Source organism: Achroia grisella, unplaced genomic scaffold, assembly GCF_030625045.1.
Source record: "Achroia grisella isolate CSIRO2021 unplaced genomic scaffold, CSIRO_AGI_Agris_v1 utg474, whole genome shotgun sequence".
Taxonomy (NCBI): Eukaryota; Metazoa; Arthropoda; class Insecta; order Lepidoptera; family Pyralidae; genus Achroia; species Achroia grisella.
This window is the reverse complement of record NW_026712878.1, coordinates 586,350-605,450: the sequence shown is the minus strand read 5'-3', so window position 1 is coordinate 605,450 and position 19,101 is coordinate 586,350. Positions and strand designations below refer to the sequence as shown.

General features: G+C 30.2%; 1 protein-coding gene across 1 annotated transcript; it reads left to right on the top strand.

Annotated features, from left to right (window-relative positions):
- Positions 1-13,006: 13,006 nt before the first annotated feature.
- Positions 13,007-15,127, top strand: LOC131845495 (5-hydroxytryptamine receptor 1-like). Its single transcript, XM_059194562.1, has 2 exons — positions 13,007-13,999; positions 14,265-15,127. Exons 1-2 carry the CDS (start codon positions 13,037-13,039, stop codon positions 14,997-14,999), a joined length of 1,698 nt encoding a protein of 565 aa, XP_059050545.1. The 5' UTR covers positions 13,007-13,036; the 3' UTR covers positions 15,000-15,127.
- Positions 15,128-19,101: the final 3,974 nt, after the last annotated feature.

Sequence of the window (19,101 nt, the reverse complement as noted above, 5' to 3'; positions counted from 1 at the left end):
GAATTAATTGCAATTTACGATTTTCAAACGTTTTATTTGATAATTATGTCTTTTTAAGGGTAAGGATTAGGATACGGGTGGGGATAAAATGTTCCATTTTTGGATATAGGCGATACGCCTATATATTGCGAATTGATCTAATTTACTTGGTAAGTACTACTATAAGGTTTAAAAATAAATTCAGCGCTTTCATATGGCCTCAGAAGAATATTCTTTTATTATGCTGAAATCCTGTTCAGCATAATAAAAGAATATTCTTCTGAGGCCATATGAAAGCGCTTAATTTATTTTTAAACCTTATAGTAAACTTTAAGTTCAAGTAATCAAATATTATTTATAGGTAACATTCACGCCCTTGCCTTTTTTACTAGGTAAATATTATATTTTGGGGGGAAAGGGGATTGTTAGTAATATGAACTGATGATCTCATTGCTAACAATGTATCATGTCAGGTCGACCTCCACGCGGTTCCCCCTGGAAACCATCGTGATAAATTCTTGATGAATATGTCACGATGAGCTAACTGACCTGACCTCAAGCACATCTTATCATCTTCCACTGATGCCCCGCCAGCGTAGACCGTTAGCACAGGCAGGTGCACCATTTCATTATCATCCATATAAAAATAATATATATTTTATATACTTATCTAAAACTTTATTACTATAAAGTCACTTTAATTATTACAATTTACTACGCATAGATAGCCATAGCACCATATGTATTATAAATTAATCGAAAGATAAATTAATTAATAACTGTTATTAAACAGCTCTCCAACATTATAATTTGCTGCACACCTACGCGGTATGAACCTATATGTTAGGTTCGTGCCCGACCGCTGCAGAATAATGATTGTGAGTAGGCAAACGAAATGTAGTGTAATTCAAAGATACATAGAATGAAGAATACACAAGTCTAAACATAAAATTACCCACATAACTCAGCCGACACAAAAGGCCAACATACTGCGTTATTTTATTCCGGATCTTGGTGTTTTGCAAAGAAAACTTCTGTATTTATCTCTGCTTCTTTCTCGTCCAAAGTACTATTTATGCTATATTTATAGCACTACTCAAAACACTACAGGGTACGTGAATTATGCATGACCTGGTTATGCGTCGGACTATAATGTTTCCCTGGTTTGCATATTCACTTTACACCACATTTACATCTAGAACAAAATCTATATGTCGATTAATAAATAGACATCTTGGTGTATTTTAAAGTGATAGAAAAATATAAGCCGGATAAGCCAATATATTGCAAGAATGTGGCGCAGGATCAAATATTTGGCAAAGATAGGGCATCTCATTGTCAAGACAAGTAATAAAAAACCCTTAAATTTTATAAAAATCAGTCAAGCCGTTTCGGAGGAGTATGGTAACTAACATTGTGACGACAATTTTATATATAAGAAGATTAAGAAGTAACTTCGAATACAATAGTAAACATATTTAAATATATTTACTACTGTAATCGAATATATGGGTAGCATATTAGTTTCAGTTTATTTTATATGTACCTACATGTAAAGTAAAAAAGAAGTTTATACGTGAAAGAGGCAAACTCCTACATGACTTTAATTACATTATCTCGACCTTAGGCAAAGCAAAATCTTGTTAAATAACAAGAAGAATTTTTAAAACCTTTTACTGCAACGGCTATTTACACAGTGCAGTAAAAGATTTTGCAGCTTCCAGTTACGTAAATTCCACTGGTTATCCAATGATTAAAAAATGCAATTATTTTCTTCTATCGTTTCTTTTATCGTTAGCTCGCTTTTAAACGGAACGCTTTAATGCCTGAACAGAAAAAAGACGCTCAGTTTCTGCATCAAAGTAGTTAAGCTGTCATAAAGTCTTACCGTTTTATTAATCAAAACGTAAATCCTTCTATATTATTTACAGCGGTATTGCGAATATAGTGTAGTATAAAGTACTCTAAGTGTTTTATTCTTTTGATTTTACTACTCAGGTATATAGTTTGTTTTATACAACAAAGATAGTCAATCTATGAAAAACGAAAAATATATTTTTATTTGAAAAAATAATATACGTTTAGTTGATGATATATTGTCCCCATTCAAGGGATAGATATATACATATTGTATGTTAGTTAGCTCGGTTTAGGTTTTAGTCAGCCTTAAATTCTTTAATTAATATATATTTTTTAATATTCTCAACAGAAAGCCTCATTGTATTGGATGTTATTTCAAAGAATTTTCTGATACAGGATGCAATTGCTAAAATTAAATGGTTTTTACTCACTTTTATTTTACAATCAATGCAGTTCCGTATTGGTAAAATAATCGTTTATCTAATAAAAAAATTTTATTGAGTATACTTCAATGACAACAAAAACTCAAATGTTATTTAATTATACAACTAAGATTCATTTCATGTATACTGTCTATTTATACACATAACTCATATTTGCCTTCTGCTTTCCGTATAGCAAAGGGCCTGAGTTTATACATATTTTGAATGAATACATAATTAATTACTCCGACCCTCCCTTTACCGCTCTGTCCGGATAAATGGGTTAACCCTAGATTTACGTATAATCCATATAGCATTTAGATGAATTTACCTGATACAAATCAAACAGGAAAAATATTAAAGTATTTTTATACGATTCAATTCATATAAAAATACTTTAACATTTTTCCTGAGAAAACAATGGTCGCGAGTTCGATTTCTTGCACGGTATAAACATTTGTATTCACGAATATAATTGTTTGTATTGGTCTGTGTGTTTTCTATATATATTATGTATGTATTTACAAAAAAAATCTAAGTATTTATATCAGTTGTCTAGTACCTACCAATAACATAAGCTCTGCTTAACTTGGGACTCGATGGCGCTGTGTTAATTGACCAGGGATACCTCCTTACTGATCACTCGATAGATCTGAATTCTGAATGCAATGTAGAGAATTTTACATAATTTACATCTGGCACAAATATTTTTGTTTATCAGATTTTCCGTATGGTAGCGAAGTGAGAATAAAAAGTGTCACCACATCTTTACATCCCAATGTCACACACAAAAAACGATACCCTGCTGCCTTTTCATTTTGGTTGACATTAATGTTTTCAACACCGAAAAGTCAAATAGAAATAAATTTACACACTCAGCCAATTCGAACTCATGGTCTTTGGAGTGTATGTCGGCTAGTAAACTTATATTAAGGATTCGTTCTCTCGTGCTATTACATTCTTCCGTTGTCTTCGATTGTTGTCATCATTTCGCATTACGATTTACGACGTACGTACATCAAAATAGGTGACGACACAATATAACTATGAATCTATCATTTCGCGGATCATTTCTAATATTTAAATATACATCGTATTTTCAAAAAGTAAAATGACTTTTCAAATTTCACGGGTAACGTACATTCGATTGATTGATTGATTATCGATTTTTGTTGTCGTTGTGTTGGCAAACATGTGCCAAACATATATTCGGTACCTATGTGTGTACCAACATATGTATAATTATATGTATATTAGTCTATAAGTTATTTACAATATGGGCCTAGTTGCCTGAAAAAATAATAAATAAATATGTAACACAGTTTCAAATAAATGTCATACAGTCAAATAGAAATAAATTGACGCTGTCAGCCAAATTCCAACTCATGACCTTTGGAGTAGACGTCAGCTAGTAAACTTATTTTAAAGTTTCCTTCTTTCACACCATTACATTGTGAATTCATTCCATTGTCACCTCATCAATTTGCCTTACGATTTACGACGTACGTAGATCAATAGGAGTGGTGACACAATATAACTCTTACTCCATCACCGCACGAAATATTTCTGCTATTTAAATATATACAACTGAATACAACAATATCGTTTATCCATATGTGATAAATGGAGTGTCGTGTCATACCGCTATTTGTGAATTTAATATAGATCGGTAAATTATTGTACGTTTGGGGACAAAAGATTAGATGAACAAAAGATTAGAGTTATTCATGTCGGGTCTGTACTGGGTGTGTCAAGAATATAAATCAAATTTTATAATATTACTCGAGGCTTTTATTAGTGACGTTGATGGAATTGTAATAATGATCAATTTGTTATTGGAAACATCTTTCATGTTGAAAGTGAAAGTTGAGACTGAGAGCAGTTAGATTACTTATTTGTCTCTATTTCAATTCATTTATGTGCTATTGCTAATTGGTATAAATGAATGCTATGTATTGTAAATAACAATATATGTATTAGCATGAAAATTAAATTGTCACAAGGGTTATGAGTACCTTTAGGTTCAAAGTAGACATTAAATATTGTAACAATTCTGTCAGCTATACCACAATGACGTTAAGTGGTTTTAAAGTTTTTGAGATTAAATATTCTACTATTTTCACAAAAAAGAAATAATAGAAGTACCTATTTCGAGTATTAGTAGAGGATATGTTTGTGTTTGTAACACATATAATACTCGAAATAGGTATAGAAGTACCTATTATATTAATCATGACCAAACCACAGGTAAAATCACACCTAATTGTATTTCAGTGCTACCTGCTTAGTTATTAGTTTGAGATGTCCCAATTTAGATATCGAGGCACAGAAGGGTTCAGGCCCCTGTTGGGCGGTTTTTACTCCTAGCTTTGCAGGCAGTTAGTTATTTGGCAAGCTGTGTTTCATGGGTGAGATAATAGTATAACTTTATCCTCCGGAATGGTATATAATAAGAGGAACTTCGCAGTTTCTCTACTACTACTCACTGCCGTCAGTGACGTCCGTAATATTGTTCATGTAGATATATGACGGCCCCGGTGGTCTAGCGGTTTAGTACACCGCTTTATTTCCGATGGTCGCGGGTTCGATTAGTCGCACGGTGCTAACATTTGTATTTATAACTATGATTGTTTACTTATACTATATTGTCTTGTTACTGTATATATTATTTAAAAAAAAATATTTAAGTATTTATATGAGTACGCTTGACTTCAGGATCCAGGGTTATTTATCTATTATGTATCTGAATGTGTAATAGAATAAAAAAATATGACTAGTCAAGAGTGCTTATTAAGTTTATTTGAATAAGGATTATTTCTATTTCCATCAAGTGAGCCATCAATCGTGAGTTGTTTACACTTCCAAGTTTATTTAAAACAAAAATGAAAATAGTACAAGCAAAGAATAATTACGGAATGTTCAATGCGAAATTTTCCATTCAGCATTTGGTAGTCTTCACCCATCCGAAATAGTAATAAAAATCTTTAGTAGTAATTACCTAAAGACTTTATTGAGGTGCACTCCTAAAATAACCAAGACCATAAAGTTGAGTGGAGCGCAGTTTATAACCGACTTCTAAAAGGAGAGAGTTCCTAATTGTGTTATTTTATAAACTATATAGCAAAGTTCTAATCTTTTATAAATCTATTTTCGTAACATACTTATTTATAATATTTTTAATAGAAATTGATTTATTAAATTACTTATAATTTTAAATGTTTTCTAGGTTTGTTAAAAAAATATTGAATTAAAAAAAGTACAGAAATTCTTTGAAAACAGCTTTCGCTGGCTGTTATTGTTTGATTCTTTGTTTAGTACATCTAAACCGAATAGCTATTTTATATCTTAGACTTAACAAACAACCCATGCTAAATTAATATTATATGAATATTATTATAGAATAATTATTATTAAATATAGAATCATAACTTATTTAGGAATTCTGTTGCCGTAATAGTTTATTCACTTTATCTCAATATATATCGCTTCTTGTAGAAACATTACAAACAGGAAATAATATGTAACCATTGTTCAGTAGAATCGGAACTGATATTAGCCAGTCAAGCTCCTCCTAGAGCAGACGATTACTTCTTTGCTGTCTTCTCCTGTAAACCTTACAAATAGTTTTATAAAAACTCCTTTGTTTTGTTTATTATATATATAGAATTAATATTTATTTACATAACTTAATTGTACTACTAAGAACCTAAAATTAAAAAGCTTAAAAAATATAATACAATAACTAAAATATATTATTAAAAGGAGTCCCTTTAGGCAAAGTTCCGAAGATACTGGCAGCGTTCCCTTTTTGAATGGCTAGACTAAAAAACTCCTTATGTACAGATAACAAATAAAGAACAAAAACAGTATATTTTAAACAGTAGTATAATTATGTAACCTTTACAAATTAGGCTTGATCCTTTACGTAACTAAATTAGTAACCAAAAAGCATTCCATGTCCCAAAGTACCTATTAAACATCTTACCCAAGTAGTTTTAACCCTCTTAAAAGCAAAGGGTTGATAAGCAGCGACTGTTCCAGTAATAGATATTTTATTTCTTCAGTACTCCCTGGTCCTAATTACGCCTTAGGACTGAATTCCTGTGTGTCATATTTTTTTAATGTTGACAGTCCCGGTGGTATGAAGTTTAGACTAACTTCTTTGCACGGTATGAACATTTCTTATCATGAGTATGATTATTTGTATTAGTCTAGGTGTTTATTAAGCACAGTATGTATGTATTTAAGCACTTCTATCAGTTATTTAGGAATCATAAGACAGCCTGTCTTAGCTTGAAACCACATGACGTTGTGTGAACTATCCTGGATAAAACAAAATGTTCGACGTAAATATAGATTGTATCACGAGGACTGGGACGTAGCTATCTTTTATCTAATATAAAATAGATGAAGTGACAGGTAACAGCTAGTACTAGGTACATATTATTTAAAGTCTAAGTCGAAATAGGCCTACTACCTTATAAATACATATGTATATACTCTCTTTAATATTATTCTACCTTTGAACATATCACATTCATAATTCTCTTTAAAACATTCCTTCATCATATCAACATATAGGGTTACATACATCTTTCCTTTATGAGCCTCTAATCAAAATAATAGCTTGTACAGAGCAGTACGAAAATTATATATTGATGTGGGAGAGGCTAAATTTATACATGATAAGTAATCTCTCTCGTTATCACATCAATCGAGACGATGTGTTATCAATTGGTTTAATTAAATGAATATTGAAGTGTTCGCCTATCATGTAGAACGACCTTCCAATAGGGACGTTTTTCCTTATTACGTTTACATGAAGCAATTTTGTTATTATAACATACTAGCTGATATTCGCGAATTTGTCTGCTTTTTATTAAATAAAGTATTGCCTCATTGCATTCCTATATACAGGATAAATTTCCTTAAAATCCTTCCAGATATTTAGTCGTAAATAGGTTATAAATATAGTATATTAGAATAATTGAAATATTTGTGGTGAAATCCCATTTAATCAGCATAAAGTTTTTGATGATGTGTATTCTTACTCTACGCAAGAAAGAGGTCCTGTTTTTTTCAGCAGTGCAGGCAATCATAAAATTACTGTACATGAAATGTTACTTAATTTTAGTAATAGTGTATAGTAAAATTATAATATAGGAAAGGAATATAGCTCATCAGTAGAAGACATTAATGGGTTGATATTTTTTGTACGTTCCTACACAAATCCTCTCCAAAACAGAGCCGAGGTTACATTTTTTGTACTCGTTAGTGCTCACTTAATTGGCAATTTATATGTAACTACACAAACCTAGATTGTTTTTGCTAAGGCGAATATGTTTTAACAATCAAGTAGCCATATATTTCGGCTCTGTTCAGAAACAATGTCCATTCACAAAAGTTTCTACATATATAATGTCATAATTTCTAACTGATAACGTACATGACGACAGGAGCTTTGTTTAGTGTTCCCTACAGGAAAGGTAAAGCTTTTTTGGACCAGATGTTATCGCTCGTGGTCATGACATGTTCTCGATGTAACAAAGAAATAAGGTCCAATGTTAAGGACTACGTGATATAACTTATCTTTGTTATTTCGTACAACAATGTTGTACACGCGTTTCCTAGACTTGAATAGCCCTAAAATAAACTGAATAGCAAAAAGTTGTTTGCGTAGACGGAGGTCTGTCTGTTTTATAGAACAGCCCAGAAGCTTGCTTTGTAAGCTGAGTTTGGTTCAAGAGTGACATTAGCAATAAAATTACAGGACAAAGGGCATAAGACGACAATCCTCCAGAATGGCAATGTATAAGTGGTATCACAGCCATAACATGATAACGTGATGACATAGTACAGTTCATATATACAGACGACGATTACTGATATGATAATTTTTATTTTGATATGCAGTAATTCGAATTGTAAATTTTTATTACTTTTTTTGTTGACCAAAATAAGCCTTTTGTTTTTTTTTATAATTTAAAAAGTTTTTTTTTTATAATTTTATATTTTTTAACTTTTATAATTTTAATATATATATATATGTAATTTAATACTTCACCTAAAAATATATTATATTAATTTGTAGAATATTTTAGTTTCTTAGGATAATGAGCTGTTCACAGATGTCTATTATAGTTTATAGGTATATTTGCAAAGAGTATGTGTGTTATATATTATTAAAATTATCCTCTACAAATTAATGATATTCGAAATATTGTTAGTTATTGATCGATTATACCCCGTCTTGATCGTATATTTTGAAACTACACTTACAAGAGTATTTCTCAATTTTACTATATTTAATGAGCCGAACAAATTTTTTTCCTACTCGTTAGGATTCACTTAATTGCCAATTTATAACTACACATAACTAATTTGTGTGGTAATATTATGAACCAAAACTGGGCACTTCGTGTGACAATTAAAACTTGCGAACTGCTCAGTCATTTGTTCGGTTTATAAGCCCTGTAGTTTCCGGCATTGCGAGTCAGTGTTTCATTAAAAGTTACAGAATGATTCTTTTCGTGTCAACGCTTGTTACTGGTAAGAACCACAACTTTATATTTACGAATACAAATAAGTAACTCTATTTATCTATTAAACACATAATACAATAAAGTTTTACAGATAAAAAAAACTCAGTAAATATGGGTCCGATACCCGTAGTAGCCTCTATTCATAATTACAAGTTATAATTTTTTTAATCGACTGAGCTGTATTCATATTTCAAATTCCCGCTCAGCTTAGTTCATGTAATCCTTGAAAATATAAAAATGTATATTGAATTCTTAACTTTTTTTCCAATACTAATAGTATAAGAATAAGAAATATTGCTTTAACATTTAATAAAAAATATTGTAATTCTTGAAACAGAAATAAACTGCGACACGAAAACGAAAAAGTTCAGCTTTCAATTACTGACCGCGGGACATTGTTTTAATAAAGATTCTTCTATGGATGCTATTTTTATTTTTGCTCTTAATACCCTACCAGTTCTTCTCAATTAAAACTGTAGACGGAATTCGTCACTACGGTGGTAGAATTAAATTATTCTGAATTGAAATTTCGTAGTTTGGATGTATATTGTAGTAGTAAACCACCGGGTCACGACATCAAAAAATAAAACATATCTTTATAAAAATTACTGATGTTGACGATATGATTACAGATTTTGAGTTATGTTTGTATTTTATAATTATGTGCAGGAATTTAATGATTTATTATGTTTTCGTCTGTGATACCAATTGTTTTGTGCCAATTTATCATAAATTCATGAAAATGAATGAAATTGAACATAATTTTTAAAATTCACATAAAAGTTTTACATCTTTAAGACACTGTATGAAATAGTGTAAAGTAAAACCTTCGCAAATTTCAACAGGGGTATTTGTTGTCTATGATAATCTCTATTTGTACATGTCTAATAAATGTATGTATATTTACATGTCAGTAAATACTCATATTTCATTTAACATTACGAATGTTTTCATTTGCCAACTAAAATATATATAACAACAAAAAATAGTCTAGACTTATTTTTATCATAAACAATGGCATTCAATCCTGACATGAGTTGGGTCTGGAGTGAAGGAAGCATGGACATGATAAATCATCAGCACAGCCTTCAACAACAGCGGGTCGCTGTGACCGGGGAAAATATCTCTTACAAATAAGAGAGGAAAACATTTGGGTTCATATTGTGTTTTGTGTATATATACTTGCAATTATGTAGAACTTCTACAGGGTTTTTAGGACTATTTCTTTCATTAGCATTACTAATCAATTACAGATCTCAATTGATTTTTAAAAAAACTTGTATACTTAATTTTAACTGCAAGTGTTGCCACTATTTTCAGAAAGTATTCAATCTCTAGTTAGTAGTCTAGTAATGTTTATTTTTGTATAAGTCAGTATTTTTAGTTCTCATGTTAAGTGAATTATTTTTAATTCTTAATGAGAATAAATATCTAAAACCTAAATATAATAATCTAAATCACTATCCCTGTCCATCGTTGCTTCAGTTTTTTTTAAACCCCGCAATTTTGACGAAGACTGATCTGACATTATATAAAACCTAGTCTACTTTTCCCTTCACCAGTCACTTTTCCCCATTTCTCACAATCTCTTCCCCTTTATTATATATTTTTTTTAAACAATTAATCATGACATAATAAGTAGCTGCAACTTCATCCCCGTGACTATGATTAACAGAGATAAAAGTATCTTAGCCGTGTCTTTCTTCATTCTAAATGCTATGTATAAGCCAAGTTATATACACCCCCTACGTAGACATTATTTGATGTAAGAAACAAATAAATAAATAACTAAATACTAAAGTCGCCCTGCAACTTCGGATGTGTCAAATTTTCACCGTTTTTGCAATACTTTCTATTGCAGCTCTAATCCAACACAAAAAAAAATTAACAAAGAAGGAAATGAACAAGAATTTTCACAAAGGTTACCATTTTATAATATTAGTGTCGACATATGTAACCTTGTTAGTTATATAACTACTACAAAGTCTTTAACGAAAGTAAATGTGACGGTAATTATGTTAAACAAATACACAAGCAAAATCTCCTATTTTAGTTTCCGACCCATATGTGTCTTTAAATAAACATGTCATATATTCAAAGTTTCACGACATGTCCCTTGTGTAGCTAGACCCGCCTCTACCAGCCAGCAAGTAGTATCTTGAAATAGGCCAAGGTTTAATATTCCTTTTTCCAGACAAAGAACTAGACTCCAAATGTTGCTACTTCTAATAACTACCTCAAAGGTGTAGCGGTCTTAACACATTGCCTTATATTTAGAAGGTCGCGGGTTCGACCTCAGCACGGTGTACTTTTTTAATGTAGAAATTCTGTTGAGTTTCTTGCCAATTCTTTTGAATTGAATCTGCATACTGCACTGTATGCTAGAGGTAAAATATTAATACAAAAAACTTGACGTTCGTATAACGGCTAAACTCTCCTTTTCAATAAATGATTTTTGATTTAATTCGATTTATAACTGTCTGTATGAAAACAAATGTGTATCAAAACGAATGTATTTCTATACTGAATAATTCAGTACTAGCTCCTTCTTAAACCTTCCTCTAAATCAGTTGGGTAATTATAAAGATTTAAGCACACATAGGGACAGACAGCGTCAACGAGTTTCTTCTATACTATGTAGTGATTATTATACCTACTAATATTTAAATTTTGAATATTATGTATTGAACCAAATTTTTACTGACTTTTTGAACTTTACCAGTTATATGAAATTTCCAAAGAAGAACAATTGAAATAAATATTTTTAGTATTATACTAAAAATATGCACATACAGAATAAAATTTGGAATAAAATCAAATGTCTTATCCGACGAACATAAAATTAACAACCTTAAACTATCATTTTATGTGCCATAAAAAAAACAATAACATACATCTAAGGCTAAGACACCGTCATAGCGCCCGAAAAGAGCGTTTCATTTTATAATCATCAGACACATGTCTTTAATGGCTATCTGACAAACTAATTGTTTCAAGACCGTATATAATACTATTAATGGGTACTTTATGTCACATAAAGTGTATTAAACGAATGTTTTAATTCTAAATAAATAAAGAATACAATTATAATAATAAAAATTTTATTCAAATTACTGAGATCCATATTTGTTAGTTAGAAAACTTAAGTCTTTGTTAGTGTATTTACAATTACGTCATTATTTGAGAGACCCGTAACAATTTGGGTCCAAAAAATATGAAATAGGCTGTCATATTTATTGCATGGGTTTTCAGAATCCTGTTACTGCCGCCACACAATATATGCTATTGATACATATATTCTCTTAGCTGTATTCGTATTTAAAAACATGAGGATATCATAAGATAGAGTACAAATTCTCCAATTAAATTTTCTACTAAACACTTTTTACAACACGGCTTTCAAAGCAACAGACAGTTAAAATCATTGAAAGAAATAGGTAATAAAACATCGTATAATATGTATAGAAAACTTTAATATTGTATATTGTATTTTTTATAATAATATACTTAAATTCTTATAAATCTCTTTAATTGTTTAATGTCAGTTATATATATTTTTATTCTCAACTATCTACTCTATTATTAACTAACAAATACTAAGACATGTTGCCTAGTAACAATAGTAATTAATCAATAAATATAATTATTCGAAAAATATACTTTAAGCCTTCAAATAATATTGGAAATCAATTTATTGTTAATAATAGTAAGTATTAAAAACATAATTAATCTTAACAATCGTTTCTTTTCTTTTCAGATGGAAAATTTCTTCACCAATCATCGGCACTAATGAAGCAATCCACAGACGGGATATTGAACAAGAAGCATCTCGAACCGCCCTTTAAACGCAATAAAACCAGACGCTCCACAGCAATTTGTACCAAAGATCAACTTTGAACAAATTCGAACTGTAAATAGATAGCAATAAGAACGAATTCATCATTTGAAACTCCTTGTTCCAATGGATATGCTTGGAGTTGGAAAGTCAAACCAGACGATATGTCAATTAAAATTCATTCTTAATTGTAATAAGACACGCCATTTGAAAACGAAAAAACTCCACGACGAAGTCGTGTTTCAAACTTGACTTGACGATATTATTAATTTATGTTTCAGTATAATTCATTGCTATCTAAATTATAAGTAATATAATAAGTAGACGAAAATCAAAACCAATGTATGGCAAAGTCAAAAAAACGATACAAGTAATCGTCACCCATACCAGGGACTCGTATGGCGACTCAAAGTCGTAACTCCCACTGTTCACTGCCCAACTTTGTTGCTTTATCTTCGCGTCTTCTAATACTGGTATCTTTAGTACTGCTACAATTAGATTTGTCCAATGCCTCGGTAGACTTCAGTGAATCGACTGTCGGTTCTGATTTTAATATCACCAGTCTAAATTCAACAGTTAACTGGACAGTTTTCGATGATAATAATACTGATGTACACATAAAGCATAAGAAATACTCGACTGCGGTCAGCATACTGCTTGCCACAGTTTTTATGATTGTAATTATTGGAACTGTGGTGGGTAATATATTAGTTTGTGTTGCCGTTTGCCTTGTAAGAAAGCTGAGAAGGCCTAGCAACTATTTAATTGTATCATTGGCTGTGAGTGATCTTTGTGTTGCTATAATTGTAATGCCGATTGCTATGGTATATGACATTATGGGTACTTGGCCGTTTGGACCAATTATTTGCGATTTTTGGGTATCAAGTGACGTGCTTTCCTGTGCTGCAAGCATATTAAATCTCTGTATGATCTCTGTGGATAGATATTACGCAATTACAAAACCATTAGAATATGGTGTTAAGAGGACGCCAAGAAGAATGTTTTTCTGCGTGTTTATCGTTTGGATGAGCGCGGCATTTATATCACTTCCACCAGTTTTAATATTGGGTAATGAGAAATCTGAGACATCATGTTCTGTATCCCAAAACAAAGTATACCAAATCTACGCAACCCTTGGTTCTTTTTACATACCACTCACTGTGATGATAGTAGTATACTACAAAATATTTAGCGCAGCTAGAAAGATTGTAAAAGATGAAAGGCGTGCTCAATCACATTTGGAAACACACTGCTACCTTGAAATTAATGTCAAGAATGGTGGCGCAGCGGAGGCAAGACTTTTGGGAACACAACCAACACAAGCCACAGCCAGAGGATCCACTGCTAGTACCAACACTACCGTAAGTATTTAAAATATACTAGTGTAGTCGGTTATTTCATTTGAAACCTAATCTGAAGTAATAAAAATGATAATAATTAAATGCCTATTGCATTTCTTGTTCAATATACAAAAGCAGTTTTAGTTCTTTGATACAACTTATTGTATATAAATATATATAAATAATTCACTATTGTAATGTTATCCTGTGTCGCCAATTTTAGATAATTAGTAATATTGTTTCAATTATATTCAAAACTAAAATTTATCTGTTTTCTTTGTTACAGTGCAGTGTAGATAAAACAGAAAGCACTATAGGGAGATGTTTCAGTGGACAGCGAAAGTCCAACGAGTCACAGTGCCCAATGTTGAAAACTCCTACGAAACCTATACATACGATAAACCGATCCACATCTCATACTCCAACCACTGACAATAAACTCCAAGTTAAAGAAAGACGAAGACAGTCATCTGAAAGTAGTAATAAACTGACGACAAATAGAATTCGATCGTCATTATCAAATTTTGCTCAAAAAAGTCACATTGCTAAAGACTTGCTACACTCGTCTTCACATTCGCCTCACCAAAAGAAATTACGGTTTCAATTAGCAAAGGAGCGAAAAGCATCCACTACACTTGGTATTATAATGTCAGCGTTTGTGTTTTGTTGGTTCCCGTTTTTCGTGCTTGCTTTAGTGAGACCTTTCGTCGAAGAAGGTACCATTCCAGATGCAGTGAGTGCGCTCTTTCTCTGGTTAGGTTATATAAACAGTTTGCTAAATCCAATAATTTACGCCACTTTGAATAGAGACTTTAGAAAACCCTTTCAAGAGATATTATTCTTCAGATGTTCAAACTTAAATCATATGATGCGGGAAGAATTCTACCATAGTCAGTATGGTGACCCTGATCAACATTATTGTGTGAATAATACTACTAAGATACACAATTATGATGAAGGTGTGGAAATAGTATCTGCTGTAGATCGTGAGGAAACGAGAGCATCCGAGAGTTTTCTATGATTGTCAATGCCTGAGGTCGATACAAGAGACCTAGATACTGTGATCTAATTAAGACTTTTTTAAGATAATTACAAGGTCTAACCACTTACTTTTATTTCGTCATATTTGTTCTACTATTTATAACTTTTTACGCTGTTTCAAACTGACTAGTCGTTACTAATTTGTAAAATTCCTTTGAGATTTAGTCAAATTGTTTATATTATGAATTATAAGTAAATTAAGTACATTTAAAACTATATTTAGTACCAGTTTGCATAGAACAAAATAATTGATAACGTTGTATTGAAAATGAAATGTAATATAAATTACTTGGGGAATTTATAATTTCAGATTGACCAAAGAAATACTAAATGTAAAAAGAGAAAGGTTTTATATGGTGTAAGCTGTTATGAATTTGGTAACTATAGTATTAAAACGTATTATGTTGTTGCCTAAGTGGTGTAAATGTATGACATTAAAGTAGTCAAAAGTATTTTAATCCATGTGATAGTAGGTTAGTCGATCCCCTTTTACATTATCAATGTTTACTTTATAAATAAAAGACTTCAGTAAGAAAAAAATATTTATGTTACACACGTATATAAATAAAAAAAACTAATGCTGTTATTTTTGGGGATTTTAATAATTATTTAATTTTGTAAACATATTTAGAATCCCTGTTTTAGTTCTATGTTTGAATAATGTAAATTATTATTGTTCTTGTTGAATTTATTGTAATAGTTATGTGTATGTACATATTATTTATTGAAAAATAATAATTATTACATCCCATTGCAATAATACATAATTAAGATAAGGTTGCTAATACAAAATATAAATAGAATATAAATCGTTGGCACTGCCAAATATTAAAATAGAACAAATAAATATTATATTTAAATAGCATTTAAATAGTTGTCTATTCCATATCAAAAAAAAACAATACACTTTTAAAACAAGCGATTTAAGCCTTGTCTTACGAAATCATCATAGTACATAATACTGAGCATATCTTTTAATTTTTCTTAGTAACATATTATTGTTGCGGTTCTGAGTTCGGTTGACAATAATTAATTTTCTATAAAAATTAGATTATATTTATGTAAATGATACCTTCACATACTTAGTTACTATAATAATAGTAGTATTTTATTTATTTGCTTTGAATAGATTACATTGTTTTAGGAATAAATACATAGTTCCGTATTCATTTATATTTTGAGTATGCAAATTTAAATTAATTTAATAACAAATATTAATAATCAATATTTATCATAATGATTCCCTGTAATAAAAGCACATTTTATCTATAGATTTTTTCACTCATGATCTTGACAAGGAGAATATTGTTTTGCTAGCTATCTCCATTCATTTATCAGATGCTTTCCTTTGAAACACAAAATCTCTGTTCAAAATATTTTTACTTCATAATTATCAATATTGTCTTAAAATAAATCACCGATAGCATATTTGAATGAAAAGTACAGAAAATTGAAGCGAACTCAAACATTTCAATTAACATAATTTGTTTTCAATTTTTCCCTTGTTACCAAACTAATTGGAGAGTATCATATTTAGAAAGAAATTAAAAATTCGGGAACGTTGTTATAAAAACAGGGCAAATCAGCCAATATATACTTATTGTAATTGGTAATTAGGAACGAATTGGGGGGTTTAGCAAAATGGTTGAAAGGTATATTTTATTAAATTGAATATAATTTTCTAACGTAACTCTGTATTCATAACAAAGTTTTTGTTTTGGAAACCAACAACTTGGTTTGGTTTTGGGTTTGAATAAATTTCTAGCTGCCTATATTGATTTTTTGCAAATTTATATATCTTGCTGGTAAGCGTCGATCTCTTAGAATCGATAAGTACTTCTATATACATTATATATCATATAACGTTAAGAACTCTTGATGTCCGCTTATATTTTATTAAGTACTAATATCCTACCCCGACTTCGGACGAATGCAATTATTAAATAAGCATCTCTAATTTTTCCAATAGTAAAATAGGATACGTTATTTTTTCTTTATCCATTACAAATAATAAATAAAATTTTACTTCTTTATAATAATAATTTACATTAAATATAAGATGAATAATTATGCAATATTTTTTATTATGTACTATAAAAAAGATATAAATTTGTCAACCGAACTGATTACAAATTCGCTTACGTAGAACAAAATGTATGTTGTAAATATTGTTAATAGTAGGTATGCACTAGTGACATTATAAATATAATATATAAGTTAAGTAATAATTGTAGGTAGATGATAATATTGCAGACAATGTGTGGGGAAACTACGCTTGGAAAAAATAATTTGACATTTCGATTTGATGTTTATATTGAGATATGTAATAAAAGTTTCATTCAAGTAGTTTCTTTCCAATAATATATTGTGGTTGTGTGTGGATATTATTATAAATGAACCACGTTTTCAGTTTGATTACCTCTAAATGTGCAATATATTGTAGTTCATAATGTTCTTAGGTCACTTATTTCTTGAGGAAATGGAAATGGTAGTCAGATATTTAAATGTTACAAAAGTCGGATAAATCATATTTATCTGAAATACAGCGCGCAAGCTTGTCTTTAAAGAAAGCCTACAAGGCACTAAATAGCTATACAATTACAATAAGCATACCATGATCCAGAATGAATAAATAGAGAAATACAATATGCAGTTGCTCAATTGCGTCATAATAATAATCTTGCAATTTCATACGTGAAGGTTGAATTTTTGTACGTACTACATTCTATTCTTTACACTATCTCCTTTATGTAGTTGTTGTAATTTCTTATAAACTTGAATAAGAGCCTTATGAAGATCAAAATAAACTTTATCTTTATATAGCGTTTTGAATAAAAAAATAATATATATTTATCTGATTTAAACATAGTAATTGTAAATCACCTATTCCGAGAGGCAGGTGCACCTTTTTTAATTTACCACTTGAAATATACCGAGTTGTCTATGAGAGGATAGCAGTATCTACAATATTTAGTTATTGTTCTTAGTTACAATAGTTTGCAAATGCAAACTAGGCCATAAATCTTCCGCTGTCTTTGGTTTAACAGCGTGTGACAGGCCACTGCCACCGAAATGTAAACGAGACTTGAACAAATATTTTGGCAAGCTGTTTATTCTTTCCTAAATAAAGAGATTGTTGACATAGTTGTAATGCTTTATTTACGGAGATTATTTCAGTGATTCTATTGATTGAAATAATTTAGTAATTGCAGACATAGTAATTAAAAAGTATCTTGCCATTTTCTCGTTGTAATGTCAGGGGTAGTGAACCTTCAATGACAACGAACCTTTTTCGTGGCCATTGTTGAAATGTGCCATCAAATAATTTTAACTGTTTGGAAATTAAATAAATGGCTACTCTGAAAATATATTTCAACATTATATTGAACTAAAATGCTGACCATTTTGATTAGTGGCGAAATCAATATATAAATCGCGTGCCATGGGTTCACCATCCCTGGTGTAAAGGATCTATTTAATAGAAAGTAACAGTTATAAACATATAACCAGTCTTACCTCAGTTCTAAGTAATTACATATATTTAACAAGTAATATATATTTAGTAATCAAACAAATAAATTTGTTTAATATAAATTATCTCTTTTATATAATGTATAAAAGTCTTTTATTTCTTTATTTATACAACTGGAATTTATAGTTTAAGTAACTATATATGTACATTAGTCAAGCCAAGTACATGTTAACAATGTGTATATTTATAATTGTTTAATAATTAATGACTGGGCCTAAATTATTGTTATAATTATGCGAACTATGTTGAATATTATTTAATAGAATTTCACTTGTAAGTAATAAACCATCTCGTCTCTCTTTTTCCTAGCAATTCGATTTAGCGATTAATAACTACATCGCACATTACGTTACTAAAACTTAAGTTTACAATTTTTATACAAAAAAACAAAATCTCTGTCGCTGTCTGTCCATCCCTATGTAGAATACATGTAAACCCGGGCGAAGTGAGTAGCTAGTATAACATATAACTATTAGAATTATACCCCTACTCTATAGTAATATACATGACATTAAAAAATCAGTGTTTGCTTTTCGTAACTACTTTCTTT

What these genes read in the sequence shown, in the direction of transcription:
- LOC131845495 (XM_059194562.1), top strand. Translation starts at nt 13,037, where the DNA reads ATGGCGACTCAAAGTCGTAACTCCCACTGTTCACTGCCCAACTTTGTT. An exon ending in CTGCTAGTACCAACACTACC is followed by an intron (nt 14,000 to 14,264) that starts GTAAGTATTTAA and finishes TCTTTGTTACAG; the next exon opens with TGCAGTGTAGATAAAACAGA.